General features: G+C 43.0%; 1 protein-coding gene across 2 annotated transcripts in view; it reads left to right on the forward strand.

Annotated features, from left to right (window-relative positions):
- Positions 1 to 2,272: 2,272 nt before the first annotated feature.
- SYN1 (synapsin I) overlaps positions 2,273 to 25,468 on the forward strand; it is a 44,259-nt gene continuing 21,063 nt past the window's right edge. For both annotated transcript variants that reach the window (XM_004434993.3, XM_004434995.3), the window contains exons 1-5: positions 2,273 to 2,772; positions 13,445 to 13,502; positions 13,607 to 13,698; positions 15,245 to 15,401; positions 15,574 to 15,663. In XM_004434993.3, coding sequence (XP_004435050.1) covers positions 2,396 to 2,772; positions 13,445 to 13,502; positions 13,607 to 13,698; positions 15,245 to 15,401; positions 15,574 to 15,663 — 774 coding nt within the window. In that variant the 5' untranslated portion in view covers positions 2,273 to 2,395. The remainder of the gene's footprint in view (positions 2,773 to 13,444; positions 13,503 to 13,606; positions 13,699 to 15,244; positions 15,402 to 15,573; positions 15,664 to 25,468) is intronic.

A 25,468-nucleotide genomic window follows, 5' to 3' on the forward strand; every position in this document is an offset into this window, starting at 1 on the left:
GAAAAATACCCGAATCATGGGGAGTTTCCCATCTGGGGACCACTGGGATATGGAATGCCAGAGAGGGCCTCCAGGAGAAAGGGGGAAGGAACAGCCAAAGCAAAGGCCTGGAAGTGGGACTGAAGCTGGCTGGGATGGAGGATGGAGTAGAGAATGGTTTGGAAGTATTTGACTTGAGGACTGTGGGAGCCTAGGGGAAGAGGTGATGGAATCTGAGTCCTGGAGGAGGCGATTTCCTGGAGACCTTGGCCAAAGATTATCCTTGAGAGAGAGAAGGAAAGGACATTCCTGGCAGAAGTCACAGCACATGCAAAGATACAGAGGTTGTCTCCCCGCTCTTCGAGGCAGGTTAGGTGATCATTTTTACAGATGACGAAACCAAGTCTCAGAGGATTTACGTCACTTTCCCAGGGGTATAGTGGAGGTCCAGTTTGAACCCAGGCACTCTGACTCCAGACCCCACACCATTACTACCTTGTTTAAACAGGCCAATGATTTAATGAATGAAGAATGAACAAATGAATAAGTGGATGATTCATCTGAAAATCCTGCAGGCAGACGAGACTCCAAATCTGCCTACTTCTTGCCATATCTTCTTCTGCCTCACTTGGTCCACCATCATCACTCACTATGGCCTGCAAGGCCCTGCTCCATCTGGTCCCTGCTAACCTCTCTGACCCCATCTCTTGCCACAATGCCCCTTGCTCACTTTGTTCCAGCCACACTGGCACCTCTTTCTGATGCATTCTTAAAAAAAAAAAAAAAAAAGTATGGATCACAAAGTGAACATGACCCTTTGGGAATGAATTGGAGTTCTTGGATTCCTTCATCAGTAAAAAGGAAGTGATATTACCCACCCCATAGTATTGTTGTGAGGTTTGGATGAGACAATACATGTAAACAGCTTAGTTAAGCATTGGGTACAGTCAACAAATGTTTGTTTTTAAATGGATTTGTACTTTCATTGTAGTCAGAATCTTATAGGAGCTGACAGGATGGCTTTCATAGCTCACCTCTGCCCAGACTATAAAGGTCATTTGCTCATGTGGCAAACATTATTTGGTACCTACTGTGTGCATACCCTAGGATGGATCTGCCTCTATCTGTGGAAAGTTCTCTGGTGCAGGGAGAGACGGCCATGGGCGCTGATGATGCCAAGTGGTTATCATGGTATTTGGCTGTGTCCAGGGCAGAGGGATGGGAGTGTATAGACCGAGTGTGTGTGTGTAGAGGGGGAGAGATGGGCACACATCAGGGCTAGAGCTTCAGGGAATGTGTCTGGCAGATCTAGGTTTGTTCATGATTGTCTGTGGGTATGTGTTTTGTCTGGGTGTGCATGCTCGTGTGAGTTTCCCTGGGTCTCTGTGTGTCGGTGTGGTGTCTGTGTGTGTGTGTATGTGCATATATATGCGTGTATGCATGCATGTCTATATGTGTTACCCTGGGCTTGCGTGTGTCTGTATAGACACCTAAATCAGTGTGTGTTCTCTGTCCATGCCTCCTCGTGTTTCCTTACTTTTGTATGTGTCTATATGTATCTCCACGTATGCGACATTCCCTGTGTGTCTCCAGGCCCCTCACCACGAGGGCAAGGGTGTGTACCCTGCCCAAATGTCCACCTCCGCCTGTCTAATGCTGTCTACGTCGCCCCCGCACCCTTCTCCCTGCCTAGCTAAGCCTGTGTAGACGTGGGAGACTCATCTCCCTGCGGGCTACTGCGCGTGACCCCCACCCCTCTCCTGAGGGGGTTATTTCTCTACTTTTCTGTCTCCGGCTGTGCCTCCATTCCCACTCCCCCAAATGCCTTCTGTGGTTAACATCAACACTGGAAACCGAGTATCAGCGGAGGGTCCTCCCTGTGGGTGCGAGTGAGTGTGAAGACCAGGATGAGGCGGGGAGGGGAGGCTTACCTGACCACCCACCTCGACCCTCCCGACAAGCCCTCACCCCGCCCCCACTCCTCAAATTGCGCATCCCCAGTCGGAGTTGGGGGAGGGGAAACAGGATGCGGCGTGGCGCGTGCGCACTGCCGCCTTCAGTACCGCGGACAGCACCTTCGCCCCCGCCTGCCGGCGTGCGCCACCGCCGCCCAGCACTGAAGGCGCGCTGACGTCACTCGCCGTTCCTCTCCAAACTCCCCTTCCCGGTCGCCTTGGTCGCATCCGTGCCGCCGCCAGCCCAGCCGGACTGCACCATGCGAGGCGCGAGATAGGGGGGCACAGGCGCGACCATCCGCGCTGCGGCGGCAGCGACTCAGCGCTGCCTCAGTCTGCAGCGGGCAGCGGCAGAGTCGCGTCGTGCCTGAGAGCACAGAGGTGCTCCTGGGCCCAGCGCGGTCTGCCCCCGCGGTTCCTGGCCAGACTGCTCCTAGGACCCCCTGCCCCGCGCCGCAGCCATGAACTACCTGCGGCGCCGCCTGTCGGACAGCAACTTCATGGCCAATCTGCCAAATGGGTACATGACAGACCTGCAGCGCCCGCAGCCACCCCCGCCGCCACCTGCTGCCCCCAGCCCCGGAGCCACGCCCGGTCCCGCGACCGCCACTGCTGAGAGGGCCTCCGCGGCCGCCCCCGTGGCCTCTCCTGCCGCCCCTAGCCCCGGGTCCTCAGGGGGTGGTGGCTTCTTCTCGTCGCTGTCCAACGCGGTTAAGCAGACCACAGCGGCCGCGGCCGCTACCTTCAGCGAGCAGGTGGGCGGCGGTTCTGGGGGCGCAGGCCGTGGGGGCGCCGCCGCCAGGGTGCTGCTGGTCATCGACGAGCCCCACACTGACTGGTAAGCCACTGCTGCGGACGTCTTCCCGTGGGCCTGGGTTCCCAGATAGTTCGTGACGAGCAATTATTGAGCACTGCTCGTGTGCAAGGCACCTGGCCCCCATGCCCAAACCCTTTTCCTTTATATTATTATTCTGGGCGCTTCCTGTGTGCCCCCCCCGACCCCCAACCCCCCCCCACCCCGGGCCTTCTTGATCCATACAAGGAGCAGTTATCGGGCGCCTGCTGTGTACCTCCTTCCCAAATATATCCTTCGATATATCCTGTGAGCATTCGAGAGCCTAATGTGCCCTGCCCCCCCAACCCTCGCCCCAAAGCCCTTGTCCTCTAGTGGATCTTGTGAGCATTTATCAAGTACCTGCAGTGTGCCTCATCAGGGAGCCATGAATTTTGTGAACATTCACTGAGAGCTTGATACCTGTCTTGTCCCCCTCAACTCTTGCCCTAGGGCTTTCTCTCTAATAGATCTTGTGAGCATGTATCGGGAGTGTGCTATGTGCCCCACCCCAACCCTCTCCTCAAAGACCTTTTAAACTATTTAGTGAACATTGATTGAGTGCCTGTTGTGTATCCCACCCCAGCTTCTCACCAAAAGTGTTGCCTTTAATGGATCCTGTGAACCTCTATTGAATGCCCTCTATGTGCTCCAACTCTGGGCCCCCTCTCCAAGGCCTATTTCTCCAAAGGATGTAGGATGCATTTATTAAGTGCCTGATGTATGCCCCATCCCCAAGCCCCTTTCTCAAACATCATTTTCCTCAAATGAGTTCCTTGAGCATTTTTTGAACCTTCAGTGTGTGACTCATCTTCAGACTCTCCCCAAAATCGTTTTCCTACGATGGATCTAGAAAGCGTTTATTGAATGCCTCCTTTATCCCCCGTTCTCAACTACTTTTTCAAAGACCTTTCCTTTGGTGGACTCACCTAGCATTTATCACCTTCACACTCTGTGACCCTTCTTTAGAGGTTCGTTCCTCTAATGTATTCAGCAAGCATTTATTGAGTGCCTGGTGTTTACCCCATCCCCAAACCCTTTCCCAAATACCTTTTCCTCCAGTGGCTTCAGTCCGCATGTATTGAGCACCTTCTGCATGACCAACTTTAGACCCTGTCCATAAAGGCCTTTGCCTCCATTTAATACAATGATCAGATATCTAGCACTTGCTGTGTGCACCATTTCAATCCCTCTTTCCAAAGACCTTTTGTTTTTAATCACTCCTTGAAGAATTTGTGCAGCACCTGCTGTGTGCCTAATTCTGTGCCTTCTCCACAAAAACCTTTCCTCCTGTGGATGGTGAATTAGAAGTTTACATAAATCAATTTCTGCATCCCCATTCCTCTTCCCCAAAAGACTTTTCCTCCAGTGGATCCAGTGATTGTATGCCCATCCCTAGCCCCCCCCACCAAAGACCTTTTCTTTTAATGGATCCAGTGAGCATTTATTCATTGTCTGCCAGGTGCTCAGTTCTAATCACCTTCTCCTAAAGGTCTTTTCATCCAATAGCTCCTGTGAGCATTTATGGAGTGCCTTCTGTATGCTCTATGTTCATACCTCCTCTCAAAAGTCCTTTTCTTCCAGTGGATCCAGTGAGCATGTATGCAGTACCTGTTGTATGTAGGGGGTACACTCCCCTGCATTACCTGTAGGAGAACCTGTGCTAATCATAAAGCCTCTCCCCAGGGTCCTTTCCTTTGATAAATCCAGAGCCCAATTTACAAGGGTTACCCCTTCCCCACTCCCTTCAGTATCCGTAGGATTCCCTCTCCCAATCTTAAGTACATACCTCAAAGGGCCTTTCTTCTATTTAAACCAGTAAACACTTATTGAGCACCAGTTACTATAAAGAGCCATTCTCAACTTCCTCTTTCCAAGTCTGGAAGTTCCTGCCCCTGTCTCAAGAGCTCTCTCTCCAGGGGTCTACTTCAGCCTAAATTTATTGAGTACCAGCTCTGTACTGGTTAGATCACCTCTACCCCGAGGAGCCCTTACCCAGCAGCCCTTCTCTCTATTTAGAGCCATTTATTCATTCTACAGATATGTATTGCATACTTTCCATGTGTCAGAGTGTGGGAGGCATTTATTAAGCACTACTATATAGTAGGAGGAACCCTCCTTCAGTTCCACTTTCTTCTAATCCCAACCACTAGCTGGCTTCTCTATACCTTTTCCTCCATTCAGCCCCACAATCATTTAATGAGCACTTATTATATACTACTAAGACCCCGTATTCAATGCCTCTTCTCCTCCCCTTCTTGTAGCCCTAAATCCCCCTTCAGCAATCTCCATCCTGCCTTTCACACTACACAGTCCTGAAAGCTCATAATGTGCTCCTACTGTATTTTGGCTAGGTCCCCTTCCCCACTTAGTAGCCATCTTCCCAACTGCCCTTTCCGGCCCAATTAATCCAAAAAGCATTTATTAATCTCTTACTGTATTCTGTTCAAACCACCACATTCCCATCCCTGCAGCAGGCTCCTGTACTCTTTTCTCCATAAACCCATAAAGCATGTATTGAACACATGCTGCAATTCCTTCACCAACACCCACTCACACAGATGCCATCTTGCTAGCTAAATTTGCTCCATTGAAGTCAACTAACCTTAATGAGGCCCCTGCTCTATATTGGTAACCACTCTCCTTTCGACTGCCCTTCTCCACTCCGACCCTCCAGGCAGGTTCTTTGCTGCTTTTTCCTTCGTTCCATCAAGCATTTATTAATTATCTACTGAATACTGACAAGACCCTTCCCCTTTCCATAATCACAAGTCCAGTGTTTTCCATTTTTTCTTCTAACTTGTCCAGCAAGCATTTATTGAGCACTTGCTGAATTCAGTGAAAGATTCTTCCTTTCCACTTATACATCCCAGAAGCCTCCCTTTATCCCAGCAGCTGCTCCAGTCTTTTCTTCCAGGCAATCTAGCAAATATTTATTTAGTGTCTACTATAGCTGGGGTGGGATGGATAAAGGGAGAGAGCCTATGGACACCAGGCTCCGTGTGGGGAACAGAGACCTCTGCATCACCAACTTGCAGGCATTCAGAAGCATGCAAGCTTTAGAGGTTTCAGCCTGGAATAAAGGAGAAGTTGTGCAAACTCGGTAATGGATTGCACAGTCTGACGCCTTTCCCACCAAACCTCACCACTCTCATGCCTTCCTGGGTCTTGAGTCCATCGTGGTTTAAAGTTGCAAACTCTGAGTTAAGACTCATCTCCCCTTTTTAGAGATAATTTAGTCCAGTGTTTTTCAAACTGTGCATCACCTATCGACTTGTGACCAGCATTTCATTTTCTTCATAAAGTAGGAGAAATGAAAATAGAAAATAACAGAGTGTATTGCACATAGTAAGTGGAATTATTATTTAGTGAAACTGTTACTCTAATAAGAAATATAATCAATAATGTAAACCATATATTATATGTGACATATGCTATATAATACATTTGTTCTACAATGGGTTTATAGTATATAATATATATGTGTATGTTTTTCTTCATGAAATGGAAAAAATAGAACAGGAAATATCAGACCCCATTGCACATAGTAAAGGTAATTATTTACTGAAACTTTTATTCCAAAATATGTATACTTATATACATTCTACTATACATTCTAGATACATCTACACATAATATGTAATATACAATATATTATATTAGACATACTATATTATATTTTCTGTATAACATATGTGTCTTACATAATATATATTACATATATAGGGTAGGTTATTATGTAAATATGTGTATAGTAGGTTATATAAACTATATTTTTTCTTCTGGCTTCTTTTCTTAGACTCCCCTGGAAGCAGACCCTGAGGCTCTGAGACTTGCATGCAGATTTATTGGGGACAGTTCTTGGGAACAACACCTGTTGCGGGGGAGGAGTGGGAGAAGCAGGATTTGGCAGAGGGAAAGGTTGAGTTCTGATGCAGCCACAACAGAGGCCCCAGCCAGTCATCTGGGAAGCTCTGGAGCTGGGATGACCCTTCAGAGGTGTCCCAATGGAGGTGGGGTGTCCAGGCTTTTGTGTTCCTGCATCGGTCCGTCATTGGCCTCATGCTGCTCCCTGGGGAGAGGCATGATCTTGGGGAAGGCAATTTCCAGTGAGGGACAGCACTATGAGCCTTCAGCAACAGCTATCCCCAGAAGCTGGGGGACAAATGTGAAGACCTGAAGAAGGAGGGTGGTGAGGATCTGGGTGGAGCACACAGTCCACCCCCTGTACTGCTCAGATTCACTTGCTCCTTAGAGTAAGTTCATCCCATCTGGGAACAGCATTTCCAGGATTGTAATTGATCTTGTTTTCTGAGGGAAATTTGCAAGAACAGGTAGTGGGATGAACTACAGCCTCCACTGCAGTTGATAATGCGGCATAAATAAATGATATGCAGTCTCCTTCCTCTCCTATACCTTCTGGATTCCCCTCACCCTCAGCTGGCACGTCTCTTGGTCTCAGTGGCTTACCTGGTGAGTGATCCTTTCCCTCATCCTTGAGGAATCTCTGAGCCCTTGGTCCCGAGGCTCTCCTCAGGCTGTGGCTGTAGTACTTGTCCATTTGCCATCAAAGTTGAGCAAGGAGTACCAACAGATGCCCAAGCAGATCACCTGGGTGCCAAACATATTCCTCCCTGCCCCCACTGTGTAACAGCACCCCTACCTCCTCCTCATGATCAGGGTCGCATACCTCTGCCAAGGCAGTGACTCCTTTTCATGTCCATTGGCATGCAAAACCTGAAGTGTCTAGGTAGCAGTCAAAGCTTAGAATGTAATGGGATTCTTGCTGTGTCCCCTGGTAGCAGTGTTCCCCCTTGGTGAACCAGGACCTCTAACCTTTCAGAGCCCTGAGGGAACAGGAAGCACACATTCCAAAAGTGCATCACTGGGATTGATGGTAAGCTGTGCCACTCCTACTTTCACCTCTGAGTTCTGAGACCCATGGATTCTACCTATTAGGAACACAGCACAAACAACAGTCATTGATTTAGAGTGTACACCGTGTTTAGAGGATGGTGCTCCATTCTTGCACGGTATCACCTCCAAGCTGGGGTCTGATTGTTCCTTCGTTCTATCAGGCCAGCAGCTTCTGGGTGGTGTGGTATATAATGTCATCAGTTGATTCCACGGTCCTGGGCCCACTTTTCACCTCCTTTGCTGTAGTGTGTCCTTCAGTTTGATGCAGTGTTATGTGGGATCCCATACTGGTGGATCAAACATTGTGCAAGCCCTTGGACGGTGATGCTGGCTATGCTCTTGCAGTCAGGAAAGGCAAACCCATATATAGAATATTCCAGTCAAGATGAATCATTACTCTTTCCAGGGTGGAAGGGCCCCAGTGTAGTCAGCTTGCCATGAAGTGGCTGGTCGGTCTTCTTGAGGGATGGTGCCACGTCAGGGACTCAGTTTTGGTCTCTGTTGCTGGCAGATTGGACATTCAGCAATGAATCTGTAGACCCCACAAATAGCCTCTATCTCTGCTACTCTTGCCACTTCATTCATGTGCCCATCTGCTAGCACTGGGGTGGCTGATTTGAGAGGCTGGCTGACATCATCTGGCTGACTCATTCTGTCTACCTGGTTGCTTAGTGCCACTTCCATGGTGGATGCTGTCTGGTGGGTGTTAACACACAAAACAGATCTTCACTTCTCACTTTTTGCCCACTCCCATATGTCCACCAACATTTCTGTGTCTGAGAACCCCTTGTCCTAATCTTCCAATGTTTTTTCTTCAAGGCCTCTGACTAATCAGCCAAGCCATTCACTACTGCCCATCAGTGAATATTTTTTCTAATCTTGGGCCACTTCTCTTTCCCCACAAAGTAGATGACCAGGTGCACAGCCCAAAGCTCTGCCCATTGGGAGCTCTGCCCCTGTTTTCAAGGCCACTCCGAGTGGGGCTCTATTGCAGCTGCTGTCCATTTTTGGCTTCCATCCACATACCAAGCCAATCTATTTGTGAACCAAGCTTCAGCTTTTTCTTCCTTCATCTGCTGGTTGTAAGAAGTCCCCTTAGTGAGCTGAGGGAGACACTAGCGCAACTGTGGATGACGGGCATCTGGGTTACCTGCCCAGGTAGCTTGCTTGATCCTGCTTGATCCTGCTGGACCCATCTGGCTTTATTATTTGGCAGGTCTGGCAGGACCTAGCTCATAATGGGCACTTCTGCATGCATGGTCATTTGGTGCCCCATGGTCAAGCATTCTGTCTCTATCAGGGCCCAGTATTGCAGCAGGATTTGTTTCTCAAAAGGCATGTAATTCTCTGCTACAGATGGCATGGCCTTGCTCCAGAACCCCAAAGGCCTCCCACTCAGGCTTCCCATAAGCTCCACACTGCATCTTTTCCCACTACTGTAACCTCCAGCATCATAGGCTCTGCCAGATCATATGGCCTGAGTGGCAGGACTGCTTGCACACAGCCTGGACCTGCTACAGAGCCCTTTTCTGCCCTGGCGCCCACTCAGGGATGGCAGCCTTATGTGTCACCTGAAATATGGGTCAGAGCAGTATTTCCAGGTGTGGAATAAGCTGCCCCCAGAACTTGAAGAGGCCCACCAGGTGTGCTTTTTTCTTCATGGTGGGAGGTGCAAGATGTAATGCTTTGCCCTATTCTTTGGAGGGGCTGACCTGGCATGCCTTGGACCACTAGATCCCCCAAAATTTTACTAACATGGCAGGCCCTTGAGTCTTTGTAGGGTTTACCTCCCACGCTCTGAAGTACATATGTCTTATGAAGGCAATGTGCTAACCATCTCTTGCTCATCTTGCCCAATCAATATGATGAAATCAATATAGCAGTTCAGTGTGATATTGTGTGGGATGTCCAGATGGTCCAGGTCCCTTTGGACTATATGATGACACAGAGTGAGAAAGATAACATAGCCCTATGGCAAGACTATCAACGAATATTGTTGTCAGTCCCATGTGGGTGTGAACTGCTTCTGATTCTCTTCTGATTCACTGAATGAGTGGCCACCTGCCGTACCTGAGGTCTTTCAATCTGCTCTGGCAATGACAGCATGTCCAGTACAGCAGCTTCAATCAGGGCTACTACTTGGTTGAGCTTGCAGTAGTCTACAAGCATTCTCCAGGATTCATCCAGCCTCCTCAGGGGCCAAACCAGTTAATTCAGTGGAGATATGATGGGACTAACACCCTTGAGTCCTTTAGATCTTTCAGAGTGGCACTGATTTCCACCATCACCCCTAGGATAGATATAATATTGTCTTTGATTTACTGTTTTGATCAGGGGGGGGGAGTGTAGTTTCAGAGGCTTCCATTTGGACTTCCCCACTACAATAGCTCTTACCCCACAGGACAAAGAACCCATGTTGCGGTTCTGACAACTATAGATATGTCCATTCCAATTATGCATTTGTGAGCTGGGGAAGTGACCACTGGGTGGATCTGTGGACCCACTGGACCCACGGTGAGCAGGACTTGGGCCAGGACTTCATTTATTACCTTACCACTACTGTGCTTCTCAACACAGCTGGTGCCACTCTCACCAGCATATTCCTTATTGATTTTGCAAGTTGGGTATATCTTCTGGGCCCTCCCATAGAGCATAGTCAGATGGTGGGTTTTCCACACTTAAGTAGTATATCTACTCTAACATGTCTGCTTCTCTGAGCCCTTTGATCCTTTCTTTCACAATCTGCCATGGAAGTTCTGGCATTTCTGCTTCACTTGGTGTGGGCCATTGTTTTCTCCAAGCTTCCACAAATCATCCTAGCAGTGATTCAGCAACATCTCCTAGAGTCTTTGACAGGGTTTTAAGTTCTGTGTCCAGGGAGAGTGCTCCTACTTCGTGTTCCATCCCCTTGATCCATTGTCCTCAGGATCCATACTCATGCATACTTTCCCAGTTCCTGTCAATACATGTTACCCAGATTCTTCAGCTTCTGCATATTGTTCCTCTCATTCCTTTATAAGCTTAGGGCCTCTCCAGTCAGCTTGTGCTAGGATTTGACCCTGGTTATTCATCTGGTTGCCGAGAAAGGAGAGGGGGTGGATTCTGAAAGGGGCAAGAATTGTCTTATAAGGAACCTGCTTCATTAGAGGCCTCTGCATTATCTTCAAGCAGAAGGAAGGTCTATATTCTAACAAGGAGGAGTGGCTACTTCTATAGATCCGGTGGGTTCAGGCGAATCTGTAAGTTCAAGGTGTTACATGCATCTTCCCAGACATCCCCATCCCAAGTCTCAGGGTTCCATTTCTGTCCCATTGGGGCCCTGAGAATGGCCTAGGAGATGTGCTTGGCCTGAGAATTCAACCTTCTCTGAAGCTCTGCTACACTTACAATTAAGTCCTAAGCCTGGTCCTCCCCTCTATCTGCCCTCTGGTTGTAGGAGATTAAGGTTTCCTTAAATGCAGCCAAGGAGGTCCTCTGGCTTTCACATTTTGCCTTGAGTTGGTGATTTTTCACCCTGAGGGTGTCAAATCTTTCTTCAGATAATCAATGGCGTTTAGCAAATAGTGCCCCAAGTCTGGTTGCCATTTCCCTCACACCTCTCAAGTATCAAGTGCATTCCCTTCCGCCAATATCTCGTTACAATCCACCGTCAGTAAAAGTTACTGCTGCTCCAAAACCCCAAGAGCCTGCACTGTGATTCTCCCCCTCAGGAGAATAAACTCACTGCGTCTTTTTCCACTACTGACACCTCCAGTATCGTAGGATCTGCCAGATAATATGGCCTAAGTGGCATCCTGCTTGCACCGCAGCCCAGACCTGCTGCAGAACGCTTTGTGTTGCTACAGCATGTCAGGAGCTATCTGTGCTTCACCTCCCACCAATGATGGCTCTTCATTGCCTGCTGGCTTCTGGGTGACTTAGCTCCAGAATGCCATTAGAATCTTCTTTGTAGTTTGACTTCTCTAGCCTACTGTTTTAGGTTGGGTTCTCTGGAAACAGATTTTGAGGCAGAAATTTGCATGCAGGAGGCTTATTGAGGAGCGCCTTTGGAATCAACACCTGTAGGGAGGGCAAGGTTGGGCAGAGGCCTCAGCTGATCCTAGGGGGAGCTCTGGTACTGGGATGGCCCTTCAGAGTCAGCCCGTACTGAGGCAAAGAGGCTGGCCTTTGTACTCACTCACAGACCAGATATAAGCCATGGGCTACCTGAAGTAGATATAACCTTGGCCAAGGCAGTTTCCTGTGACAGAAGACAATTCCCAGTGGGGCGCAGCCATGAGCTTTCAACAGCTGATATTCAGAGTTCATTGGCCCTGAAGAGGAGATCTGAGCAAAGCATCACAGTATCCACTACACTTATGGTCAAAAAAGTTTGAAAAATAGTGATGTACTCTACACTCATCATCACTTTATTTATTTTTTTTTTTTTGTGAGGAGATCAGCCCTGTGCTAACATCCGTCAATCCTCCTCTTTTTTTGCTGAGGAAGACGGCCCTGGGCTAACATCTGTGCCCATCTTCCTCCACTTTATATGGGACGCCGCCACAGCATGGCCTGCCAAGCAGTGCGTCGGTGCGCGCCCGGGATCCGAACCAGCGAACCCCAGGCCGCTGCAGCGGAGCACGCGCACTTAACCGCTTGCGCCACCGGGCCGGCCCCTATCATCATCACTTTATACATGAAAAATACGCAGTTCTGAGAGAGATTCTCTTCTAACACTTGTGAGAGGACAGTGTCAGTGAGGGAGTGTGTGTGTGTGTGTGAGAGAGAGAGAGAGAAAGAGAGGAGAAAATAGCTGTGCTTGGGGTCTTTGGAGCATGTCAGTGAAGTCACCAGGGCCTGTTCATACTATGTGTATGTGTCAGAGACCCTGACTGTGTGCAAGTAGGTGACCCCGGGAGTGGCTCCCCTCCTCATCCCCCTTCTATGAGAAACCTGGTTGGGGATGAGCTTCTGTCTGTGGAGAATCCTGTCAGGTAGGAATCCTGGGCCTGGAGGAGGAGGCCACGGGAAACCCAGCCCAGCTGGGGATGGGCCCAAGGACAGTGACATAGCAGTTCGTGCTGTGCCTACTCCTGCTCCTACCCCTCTCCTATGGCTTCCCCTCACCCTCAGCTGCATTTCTTCCCACCCTCATCATTGCTGCCTCCAGCTTCTGTAGAACCACAGCCAGCCTGCGCTCCTCGGTCTGCTCCTCCTTTTCTCATACAGCTGCCCACCTACAGCTGTTGTGTCTCTCAGAGCACACGACCACACGTGGTGAATGTGCTCCTCCTTGGGAAAGGGCCAGAGAGCAGAGGGATGCTTCAGGGAGCACAAGCAGACACGGGCACTGAGACATACCCAGGCACACTTCATATATATGTATTCTCTAAGGTTCTTTGCCTTTTACAAACCTCCATGCATTTTCAAAGTATATTACAGTTTACAAAGCACTCTTCATTTTGCAAAGCTTTTCAAAAACATTTATGATAGCAGTATGACAAGCTGATCATACTTTGGGAAATGCTTGCTCTCTGTGGTTTAAGGACTTATTTTATAGTGTGCAACGTCCTTTGACATTTACACACCTACATGAGGATTACAATAGACTTTACTGTTTACAAAGCACTGTTGAATTTTTCAAAGTGTTTCAACAATTATAAAGTACTTTATGATTTCTCTAGTGGCAATGAAGGGGCAAAGGGGTCAAAGAACTGGTCTGGGTTTTGTCTTCCTGAGATTTGAACATTGATGGATGTGGTCTGCTTTTCCTCTCCAGGGCGAAGTACTTCAAAGGGAAAAAGATCCATGGAGAAATTGACATTAAAGTAGAACAGGTTAGTTGGGGCAGGTGGACCTGGGGTCAACTGTCCAGACTGAAAACTGAGTGGTTATTTTTGTGTGATGTGAATGAATCACCGATTTTTTTTTTCCTTCCTAGGCTGAATTCTCTGATCTCAACCTCGTGGCTCACGCCAATGGCGGATTCTCTGTGGACATGGAAGTTCTTCGGAATGGGGTGAAGGTCATGCGGTGAGTATAAAAAGAGTACCTTAGTGTTATGGGAGCGGCATAAGGACTCCCTTAGAGCTGAGGAGGAGTCCCCATATCACCACCCATCCTATGAGCAAGAACTTAGGCACATCACAAGCCAAGACATGGAAACAACCTAAGTGTTTGTCAACGGATGAATGGATAAAGAAGGTATGATATATATATACAGTGGAATACTACTCAGCCGTGAGAAAGAAGGAAATCTCGCCATTTGCGACAACATGGATGGATCTTGAGGACATTATGCTTGCTAAGTGAGATAAATTAGACAGAGAAAGACAAATACTGTATGATGTCTCTTATCTGTGGAATCTAAAAAAGCCAAACTTGGGAAAACAGGGAGTAAAAAGGTAGTTACCAGGGGCTGGGGGGTGTAGGAATAGGAGAGATGTTGTTTAAGGGTACATACTTTCAACTAGTAGATAAATAAGCCCTGGAGATCTAATGCACAGCGCAGAAAATATAGACAATAGTATTGTGTTATAATCATAAAACCTACTAAGAGACTAGATCTTAATCATTCCCACCACAAAAAAGAAATGATAATTATGTGACATGATAGAGGTGCTAAGTAATGCTACAATGGTAATCATATTACAATATATAAATGTATCAAATCAACGTGTTGTGCACCTTAAACTTACACAATGTAATATGTCAAATATATTTCATTTTTTTAAAAAAAGAACTTCGGTATAGAGTGTGGAAACATAGCTTCTCTTCTGAAGAAGAACCAAGGATTTCAACAGACCACAAGCCAAACTTTTCAGTTTTTAATTCAACAAACATTTCTTGAGCATCTACTGCATGCCAGGTGCTGCTCTCAGCATTTTACATTCAACAAATATTTATTGAGCACCTACCATGTACCAGGAGCTATTCTACGTGCTGAGGACCTGGCAGGGAACAAACAGACCAAAAAACAAAACAAAACAAAAAACCCCTCTGCCCTCATGAAGCTTACATTCTACTGTGGGATACACACAGTAAACAAATAAAAAAGAAAATGTAAAAGTGCTAAGAAAAAATATATAGCAGCAAAGGAATGTGGGGATTGTTGCATGGTAGAGGGGTCTGCAATTTGGGTAGGATAGACTGATAGTGTGAGGGGCATTTGAGGAAAGACCTGAAGGAGGTGAACCAGTGGTCCATGCAGATATCTAGGGGGGAAATGTTTCAGGCAGAGGGAACAGCCCTGAGGCTAGAATTTATTCTGGGCATCATCCTTTGACGATAGCTAGTAGTCTGAGAGATTGCGACCAGGGAGCTGTCAGAGCTGAGTGGACAGCTGCAAGCTGACCTTGGTGCGGAGAGGAGCAGTAGGAAAGGCTTAAGGGGGTCACGAGATGGGGAAAGGGTAGAAAGGGTGTGTGTGGTGGAGGGAACAGCTTGTGCATGTGTGCTGAGGTGAGAAACCACTTTGCAATTTCTAGGAGCTGTGCAGATTTAGAAACTTGGTCTTTATTCGAAGGGTGGTGAGGAACTTCTGGGGGGACCCTCAACACTCCTACCCCTGCCACCCCAGGTCTCTGAAGCCGGACTTTGTGCTGATCCGCCAGCACGCCTTCAGCATGGCACGGAATGGAGACTACCGCAGTTTGGTCATCGGGCTGCAGTATGCCGGAATCCCCAGCGTTAACTCTTTGCATTCTGTCTACAACTTCTGTGACAAGCCCTGGGTGGTAAGTGGCTGGAAGGTGCTCCTGACAGAGGGAATAGCGCAGGCATGCATGTGGGCGCTCGAAATCGCTCTGTGATTTGGGGGAACTGAGGGAGTTTGGAATCTTGGAGTCCCAGCTTGGAGACTCCCTCCAGGTGAAGCACTTGCTGACCTGTCTCTCCTGGCTCTCATAGTTTGCCCAGATGGTTCGACTGCACAAGAAACTGGGAACAGAGGAATTCCCTCTGATCGATCAGACCTTCTACCCCAATCACAAAGAGATGGTGAGTCTGAGGAAAGGAGAGTGGGCGGGAGGGAAAAGCGTCGTGCCTGCCGCAATAATATTGCCAATGGATGGGTTACCAATGGTGTGCTGTCAGAGAGTACAGCCAGTGCTGCATGTGGAGGGTGAAGTTGATTTGTGATAAGGTTTATTAACACCATGAATTTACTTACGTGGTTACAAGTGTGATTTAAATCATTGATCCTGTTACTTATAGTGTCTATTCTCACCAGTATTAAAAATCGATTTCTAATGTAAATTAACAGAACTAATGTAAAGAATCAGATTATATTACATATAGAAATCAAGTCATTGTTACTAACATCAAATATTCCTCCTGATAGAAATGTTACCAATGTTTCAAATTAGGATTGCCAATAAAAACTATCAGTAGCAATGTTATTAATTAAATTGTTTGCAAGTAGAAATTGAATTGTTGGTTACTATTATCATAAAATATAATCTCTAATATTACAAATTATCACCAATACTACAAATTATTTTTACTGATATAAATTATGAGTACCAAAGTTATGAATTAAATTATACTTCCTAACAAAAATTGAATAATCATTGCTAGTATCATCAAATATTATAACTATTATTACAAATTATTATCAATATTACAAATTATGCTTTAATAAATTATAAGTGCCTATTTTGAATTATACTATACTTAATAATAGAAATTGTATTATTATCATCAAATGTTATAAGTAATGTTACAATTTCTTACAAGTATTACAAATTAAGATTATCACTATGTGATGAGTATCTATGTTGTAAATTAAATTATAATTACTAAAAGAAATTAAACTGTTAGTGCAAACATTGTAAAATGTTGTTACAAATTATTACCAATGTTACAATTTGATTACTAAGATAAATTATGAGTACCTATGTTTTGAATTGTCTTAGAGTTACTAATATAAATAATTATTAATATGGCTAACATTCCATATGACATTATAAATAATTACTAATATTAAAGTTATGATTACTAATATAAATTATGAGTACCATGGTTATGAATCACATTTTAGTTGCAAATAGAAATTGAATCACGGTTACTAATGCCATCAAATTTTACAACTAATTTTACAAATTTTTAACAATGTTACAAATTATGTTTACTTATGTAAATAATCATTACCAGTTTTATGAATTAAACAACAATTAAATATCAATATTGACCCCACATTACCAACTCGGTTAAATAAGCATTGCTACTAATGTTAAAAATTCTTACCAGTGTTACAAATTATGATCACTGATATAAATTAACGGTATCATGAATTAAGTTTGCTTACAGATGAAGATGAAATCATTAGTTCTTAGGAAACCCAATTTGTTTAGCATTATTATTATTCCACATTCTCTGAGAGACAGTATAGTTGGCTATGGTTAAGAGCATGAACTCTGTAGCCAGAATTTCTGTATGGGAATCCTAGCTCCACAACTTATTAGCTTCCTAACATAGGAAACATTACTTAAATGCTCTGTGCCTCAGTTTACCCATCTGCAAAATGTGGGTAATAATAGTTCCTGCCTCATAGAGTTGGTGTGAGAATTAAATTATTTAATGAACATAAAGTGGTTAGAACAGTACATCTGGCATATATCATATATTAACTGCTACCTAAGTGTTGACAAAGTTCCCTTCTTTTTTTTTTTATAATTTATTTATTTATTTATTTTTTCCCCCAAAGCCCCAGTAGATAGTTGTATGTCATAGTTGCACATTCTTCTAGTTGCTGTATGTGGGACGCGGCCTCAGCATGGCCGGAGAAGCAGTGCGTCGGTGCGCGCCCGGGATCCGAACCCGGGCCGCCGGCATCGGAGTACATGCACTTAACCGCTAAGCCACAGGGCCTGCCCTACAAAGTTCCCTTCTATTACTAGTTTTTTGAGTGTTTTTATCATGAAAGGATGTTGGACTTTGGCAAATGCTTTTTCTATGTTTGACATGATCATGTGGTTTTTGTCCTTTATTCTATGAATATTGTGTATTGTATTAATATTGATTTTCATGCAAGTTGAGTCACACTTGCATTCCTGGGCCTAATCCCAATTGGTCATGATGTGTAATCCTTTTTATATGTTGTGGGATTCAGTTTGTTAGTATTTTGTTGCAAATTATGGTATCTATAATCATAATGGATATTGGTCTGTAGTTTTCTTATGATGTCTTTGTCTGGTTTTGGTATCAGGATAATACTAGCCTCATAGAATGAGTTGGACAGTATTCCCTCCTCTTCTGTTTTTGGGAATAGTTTGTGAAAGATTATTGTTAATTCTTTTTAAATGTTTGGTAGAATTCACTAGTGAAGACATCTGATCCTGGGCATTTCTTTGTAGGAAGTTTTTTTTAAATTACTAATTCAATCTTTTCATTTATTACAGGCCTATCCAGATTTTCCATTTCTTCTTGAGTCATTTTTGGTAGTTTGTATCTTTCTAGGAATTTGTCCATTTCACCTAGGTTTTCTAATTTGTTGGCATACAATTGTTCATAGTACTCTCTTATGATACTTTCTATTTCTGTAAGGCTGGTAGGTATGTCCCCTCTTTTGTTCTTGATTTTTATAATTAGTTTTCTCTTTTTTTCTTAATCTAAAGGTTTGTCAATTTTGTTGATCTTTTCAAAGAATCCAACTTTTGGTTTCATTGATTTTCTCTATTGTTTTTCTATTCTCTATTTCGTTTATTTCCACTCTAATCTTTATTACTTCTTTCCTTCTGCTTGCTCTGGGCTTAGTTTTCTCTTTTTCTAATTTCTTAAGATGGAAAATTAAGTTATTGATTTGATATCTTTTTTCTTTTTAAATATAGACATTTACAACTATGAATTTCCCTATAAGCACCACTTTAGCTGCATCCCTTAAGTTTTGTATGTTGTGTTTTCATTTTCATTAATCTCAAAATATTTTCTTTTTTTTTTTTTTATTTTTTTTTAAAGATTTTATTTATTTTATTTTTCCCCCCAAAGCCCCAGTGGATAGTTGTGTGTCGTAGCTGCACATCCTTCTAGTTGCTGTATGTGGGACTCGGCCTCAGGATGAACGGAGAAGTGGTGCCTCGATGCGCACCCGGGATCCGAACCCGGGCCACCAGCATCGCAGCGCGTGCAGTTAACCACCAAGCCACAGGGCCGGCCCTCAAAATATTTTCTAATTTCCCTAGTGATTTCTTCTTTGACCCATTGGTTATTTAGAAGTGTGTTTACTTTTCACATATTTGTGAATATCCCAAATTTCCTTCTGTTTTTGGTTTCTAATTTCATTCAGCTGTGGTCAGAGAACATACTTTGTATGATTTCAGTCCTTTTACATTTACTGAGATTTGTATTGTGGCTTAACATATAGTCTGTCCTGGAGAATGTTCCATGTGCACTTGAGAAGACTGTGTATTCTGCTGTTGTAGGGTGGAGTGTGCTATAGATGTCTGTTAGGTCTAGTTGGCTTATAGTGTTGTTCAAGTCTTCTCTTTCCTTGTTGATTCATTATTTAAAGTGAGGTGTTGAAGTCTGCAACTATTGCTGTTGAATTGTCTGTTTCTCTCTTTAATTCTGCCTGTTATTGTTTCATGTATTTTGGGGGTTTTTTGTTAGGTGCATACATGTTTATCAGTGTTTCATCTTCTTGATGGATTGACCCTTTTTATCGGTATAAAATGTCCTTGTTTATCTCTAATAACAATGTCTGTTTTAGAGTCTATTTTATCTGTTGTTAGTATAGCCATTTTAGCTCTCTTTTCGTTACTGTTTGCACAGTAAGTCTTTTTCTATCCATTTACTTTCAACTTATTTGTGTCTTTGAGTCTAAAGCGTGTCTCCTCTACACTGCATATAATTGGGTCATGTTTTTCATCCATTCTGCCTATCTCTGCTTTTAATTGGAGTGTTTAATTTATTTACATGTAATATAATTACCGATAAGGTAGAATTTATGTTTGTAATTTTGCTATTTGTTTTCTATATTTCTTATGTCTTTTTTGTTCCTGTATCCTCCATTAATGCATTCTTTTGTGTTAAATAAGTATTTTATAGTGTACCATTTTAATTCTCGTGTTGTTTTTTTAAAAATTATTTTCTTAGTAGTTTCCTTAGGGATTACAGTTAACATCTTAATTTATACCACCCTCATTGGAATTAATATCAATTTAATTTTAATAGTATTTTTTTAAAAAACTTTGCTTCTTTATAGCTTTATTCCCTCATCCCTCCTTTGTGCTGTTATTGTCACACAAATTACATCTTTACACATCATGTGCCCGTGAACATAGACTTATGATTATTGTGTGATGCAATTGTCTTTTAATTCAGATAAGAGAAAAAAAAACATTATAAACAAAAACTACATTCATACTGTCTTTTATATTTATCTGTGTAGTTACCTTTACAGATGCTCTTTATTTCTTCATGTGGATTTGAGTTACTGTCTAGTGTCATTTTATTTCAGCATGAAGGACTCTCTTAGTATTTCTTTCTTTTTTCTTATATAATTTTATTTATTTATTTATGTTTTCCCCCAAGGCCCCAGTAGATAGTTGTATGTCATAGCTGCACATCCTTCTAGTTGTTGTATGTGGGACGCGGCCTCAGCATGGCCGGAGAAATGGTGCGTCAGTGCGCGCCTGGGATCCGAACCCAGGCCACCAGCAGCGGAGCACACGCACTTAACCGCTAAGCCACGGGGCCGGCCCATCTCTTAGTATTTCTTTTAGGAGATGTGTGCTAGTGATAAATCATTGCAGTTTTTGTTTATCTGTGAATATCTTAATTTCTCCTTCATTTTTGGAATATGGTTTTGAAGTATATAGAATTCTTAGTTGACAGTCTTTTACTTTTAGTGCTTTGAATATATTGTCCCACTGCCTTCTGGCCTTCAAGGTTTCTGGTGAGAAATCAGCTGTTAATCTTACTGAGGATTCCTTGTATGAGGATTCCTTGTATGTGATGAGTCACTTCTCTCTTACTACTTTCAAGATTCTTTCTTTGTCTTTGGCTTTCATAAGTTTGTTTACGATTTGTCTAGATGTAGATCTCTGAGAGTTTATCCTACTTGAAATTCAGTGAGCTTCTTGGATGTATAGGTTAATATTTTTCATGAAATTTGGGAGGTTTTCAGCCATTATTCCTTCCAATATTCTTTATTGCACCTTTCTCTCTCCTCTCTCCTTTTGAGACTCCCATTATGTGTATGTTGATATGCTTGATGGTGTTCTGCAGGCCTCTGAGGCTCTGTTCATTTTATTTTTTTTCTTTCTGTTCCTCAGATTGGATAATCTCAGTTGACCTATCTTAAAATTTGCTGATTCTTTCCTTTGCCAGCTCAAATCTACTATTGAGCCCCTCTAGTGAATTTTTCATTTCAGTTATTGTGTTTTTCAATTCCATAATTCTTTATTGATAGTCTCTATTTATTAGAATACCATTCTCATACTTTCTTGGTTTTAGACATGGTTCTTTGAAAATATTCTAAATATCTGATTGTAGTTTGGCTATTAATTCCAAATTCTGGGCTTCCTCAGGGACAGTGTCTCTTGACTGCTTTATTTTTCTGTGTTTGAGCCATACTTTATTGTTTCTTTGCAGGTCTTATAAATTTTTGTTGAAAACTGAACATTTTAAATAATGTAATGTGGCAACTCTGGAAATCAGATTCTCCCCCTTCCCAGGGTTTGTTTTTGTTGCTCTTTGTTTTTTTAAGTGATTTTCCTTAACTAATTCTATAAAGGCTATATTCTTTGTCATATATGGCCACTGAAGTCTTTGGTCCATTATCTTAGTGATCAGCTAATAATTGGACAGGCATTTCTTTAAATACTTTGAAGCAGTAAGTCTCCCAGCCTTTGCTGATGGGCTCTGTGTGCATGTTGGAGCATGCCTTCAATGTTAAGGCAAGCTGTTTACAACTTTGCCTTAGCCTTCACTTCCTGCTTGTGCAGAACTTCATGGTCAGCCAGAGATCCTGGGCATGCAATGCACACAGCCTTATGCATATTTTCAGCTTTATAGATTCCTAGGAATATGTCAGAGCTTTTCAAAACCTCCTTTGGAGGTTCATTACCCAACTTTTCCTGTTAAGTTTTTTGATCAGCTTGTTATTTGTCCTAACTGTAATCGCTGCCTCAGGCAGCTGCAATGTTAAACAATTGCTGTTGATTATTTTTGAAAAGCACCCCAAGGGAAAGCTGTTCGCACCGGGTGAACTCTAAGTCAGGTCAAATAGACAAGTCCTGTGAGTGGAGTTTTCTAAGAAAGTGCCACATAGGTCAGATAAAGATAGTTTTCTGGGAATGAGGTTTTGGAGGAACTTCAACCCTGTTCTGCCCCCTCCAGTGGTTGCTAGGCTGCTGGTTTTCATCAGGATTGCAAGGCTGTTGATTTTCAATGCTGTTGTGGAGGTGAGGAGAAGGAGATGGGAACAGGAAAAGTTCAAATGCCACAAAGCTTACTGTTCTTTCTGAGATTCAGCCATTTTTCTTGAATATATGCTTCCTGAATTGTTGTAAACCTTTGGTCAATTTTCAGAATTCTTACAAAATTGATTTTGACAATTTTTGCCAGTATTCTCATTGCTTTTATGGTGGGGAGGATTTTTATAGGCTGTTACTCTGGCATTTCCACTGACGTCACCTCCAGGCATATCCTGTTCTTTCCCAGCCCCAGCCCTAGGATAATGGTATTTCAAAGCCAGGATCTGGGAGCTAGATATACTCATTGCTACTGGAATGTCCTTGCTTCCAGGCCCTCTCAGAGCTAGGATTTTTTAAATATATATATATATGAAATATATACATATGAAATTATATATATACATATATATGAAATGTTCCTACTGATACCTCCAATTCTAATCCAACATCCAACAGGGTTACTTCTAGCCTTCCCCCATTCTATATTTGTATTTCTCTTCTCTAACAATGAGAACCCTAACCTCCACCATCATCAATATATTTACTTATTTGTTCAATCCTACAATACACAGAAAGTATTTTTAGAATTTCAACATCCATACCACTGTGAAAAACAAACCTAGTAAGGTAGAGCTTGAGATCTGTTTGCCCTTTTTGTGTCTTTAGACGAGGGTATACAGTCAAAGTACTGTATTAAAAAGTTACTTGGTTTAGTTCATTTTATTTCTCATTCAGCATGGTTATGTTATTCACTTTATTTCAAATATACTTTGTTTCTCTTTGAATTAAATTTTAGTTTTTTCTCTATCTATGCTGATGTAATTTTATATTTTTAAATGTAAGACATTAGCATGATTCCAAAAGTCAAAATATAAACAAACATAAACAGATAAAATTTGAAATCTAGATGAAAGGATAATTTCCTAGGGAAACACAGTTTACCAAGATTGACCCCCATTAGAGCTTAACAAACCAATTTCCATAAAAGAAATAGAGAAAGACATTAAGGAACTACTTTAGAAAAAAACATCAGGCCCAGATGGTTTTGCAGGGAAATTCTACCAAACTGTTAGAGACCAGTTAATCCCAATGTCACATAAATTGTTCCAAAATGAAAAGAAACTTCCACATTATTTTTCTAAAGCAATTAAATCATTGATAGCGCAAAAAAGAAAAGCATAGACCATTTTCACTGGTGAATATCAATGCAAAAACCCTAAATAAAATATTAGTATACAGATTCAAAACTACCATAAGAAAATAATATAGCATGACCAAGTAAGTGAGTTTCCTTCTGTGAATGCAAAGATGGTTCATTATAGGTAATGTATTGATATGGTACAACATATTAATAGATCTAAGGAGAAAATCATATGATCATTTCCATAGATATTTAAAAAGCCTTTGACAAAATTCAACACCCATTCTGATAAAATCATTCAAAAATAGAAATCAACTTATACTTTCTTAACATGATAAAATTGGTATACCTCAATCCTAAAGTTATCACCAACTTAATGGAATGACATTGAAGACAAAGGCAAAGTGCCCACTATCTCCACTCCTATTCAACATTGTACTGGAGGTATTAGACCAATGCAATTAGACTAGGAAAAAATTATAGATGTAAGAATGGCTAAAGAGGATGTAAAAATATCTCTATTTATAGATGATATGGTGGTATGCCTGAAATCTCCCAAAGAACCAGTAATAAAGCAAATTCAAACAATAAAATAATTCAGTAACATAGCAGAATATAAAATCAACATACAGAAATCAGTAGTTTTCATATACACAAATAACCAGATAGAAGGTGTAATAGACGAGAAAACCCCATTTATGATAACAACAAAAAAGATAAAATACTTCAGGATGAAGTTAACAAGGGATGTGCACACTTATATGAGGAAAAGTTTAAAACACTCCTGAAAGACACAAAGGTAGACTTGAACAAATGGAAAGATATTCCTTGTTCGTGGATAGGATGAATTAATGTCATAAAGCTGTCAGTTCCCCTTCTCAGGTCTCTGTTTTTAATTTATAAATTTAATGTGATCCCCAAAAATATGCCTATAAGCTTTTATCTGGAGCTGGACAAGTTGATAGTAAAGTTCATATGGAAAAGCAAACATCATATGGAATAGCCAGGAAAACCCTAAAAAGGAAAAGCTATGATGGGGGGAACTAGCCCTACCAGCATACAGGGAGTTTAATGCCTCTGCCAGAAAACATATTATGAATCTTTCCTAATCTAAACAGTATGATGCTGACAGATGAACAGACTAACAGACTAAAGGAAGAAAAATTAAAAGTCCAGATATAGATCCATGTACATATGGAAATGTAGTAGATGGTAGTGGCAAGCTTTGTTTTTGATTTAAATTCTTCATCCATCTGAAATTGATTTTCTTTTTCTTTTTTTTAGCACTCTTACAAACATCTTTATTACATGTGTTCTTTAACACTTCTCTACATGCATTACAGAATGGCTATCACATCCATCCACTTACATAACACTCTTCTCAACATAGCAAGCAGGTAGCTTTCTTATAAAAGTCTTTATTACATGTGTTCTTTGAAACTGATTTTCATATACAGTGTGAGGTAGGTAGGGATCCAGTTTCATCTTTTTCCTTATAAGTAACCCTTTTTTCTCCCACTTATCTGATTTGCCACCTCTATCACATATGAAAATTTCAAATATGTGTGGGGCAGGTTCTGGACTGTCTGTTCTAGTCCATTGGTCACTTTCTCTACACCTGTACCAATGCCATACTATCTTAATAACTACATTTTCTTATTAATTCCTGATATCTGGTAGGGCAGTCGCACCTCCTGGCTGTTCTGTAGCTGTGTAGAGGCTATTTTTGTCGGGGACAGAAAGAACAGGACTTCAGAAGCCAGGAACAAGACAGAGTTAATGGTGGGAAATGGTGGCAGAGGGTGGCAGAGGCATTAGACTTCCTGCAGGCCAGCTTGCCACCCCTACCCCACTGTGCAGCATGGAGGCGCAGAAGCTAGGCCTGGATTTGTGGAAACAGTTTCCCCAACCCTGTACTTTGAAGCTCTGGTGGGAAGGTTGCCCAGCCTCCATTATGTGGTGGGAGATACATATAGGGACTCTGGCTCTGCTACCCCGTCTACTCCCATCCAGGTTGCAGACCGCCAGGAATCCTCAGGGATGCTCAGTTTGGTGTGTCTAAAGAGTCACCAGTCAGGGGTGGAGCTCATGGGAGGACGCTGTTAAGCACAGTTTGACTTCTTTTCACCCCAACTTCCCTAGCCTGGTGATCTGCTTACATCAACCTGGTCGTGCAGACCTAGGGGTGGGGAGTGCTGTGGGAATAGGGACTTCCCCTCCCTTGCTACCTACCCTACAGGTGATT

This window comes from Ceratotherium simum, chromosome X, assembly GCF_057802395.1.
Source record: "Ceratotherium simum simum isolate JZ-2026a chromosome X, ASM5780239v1, whole genome shotgun sequence".
Taxonomy (NCBI): Eukaryota; Metazoa; Chordata; class Mammalia; order Perissodactyla; family Rhinocerotidae; genus Ceratotherium; species Ceratotherium simum.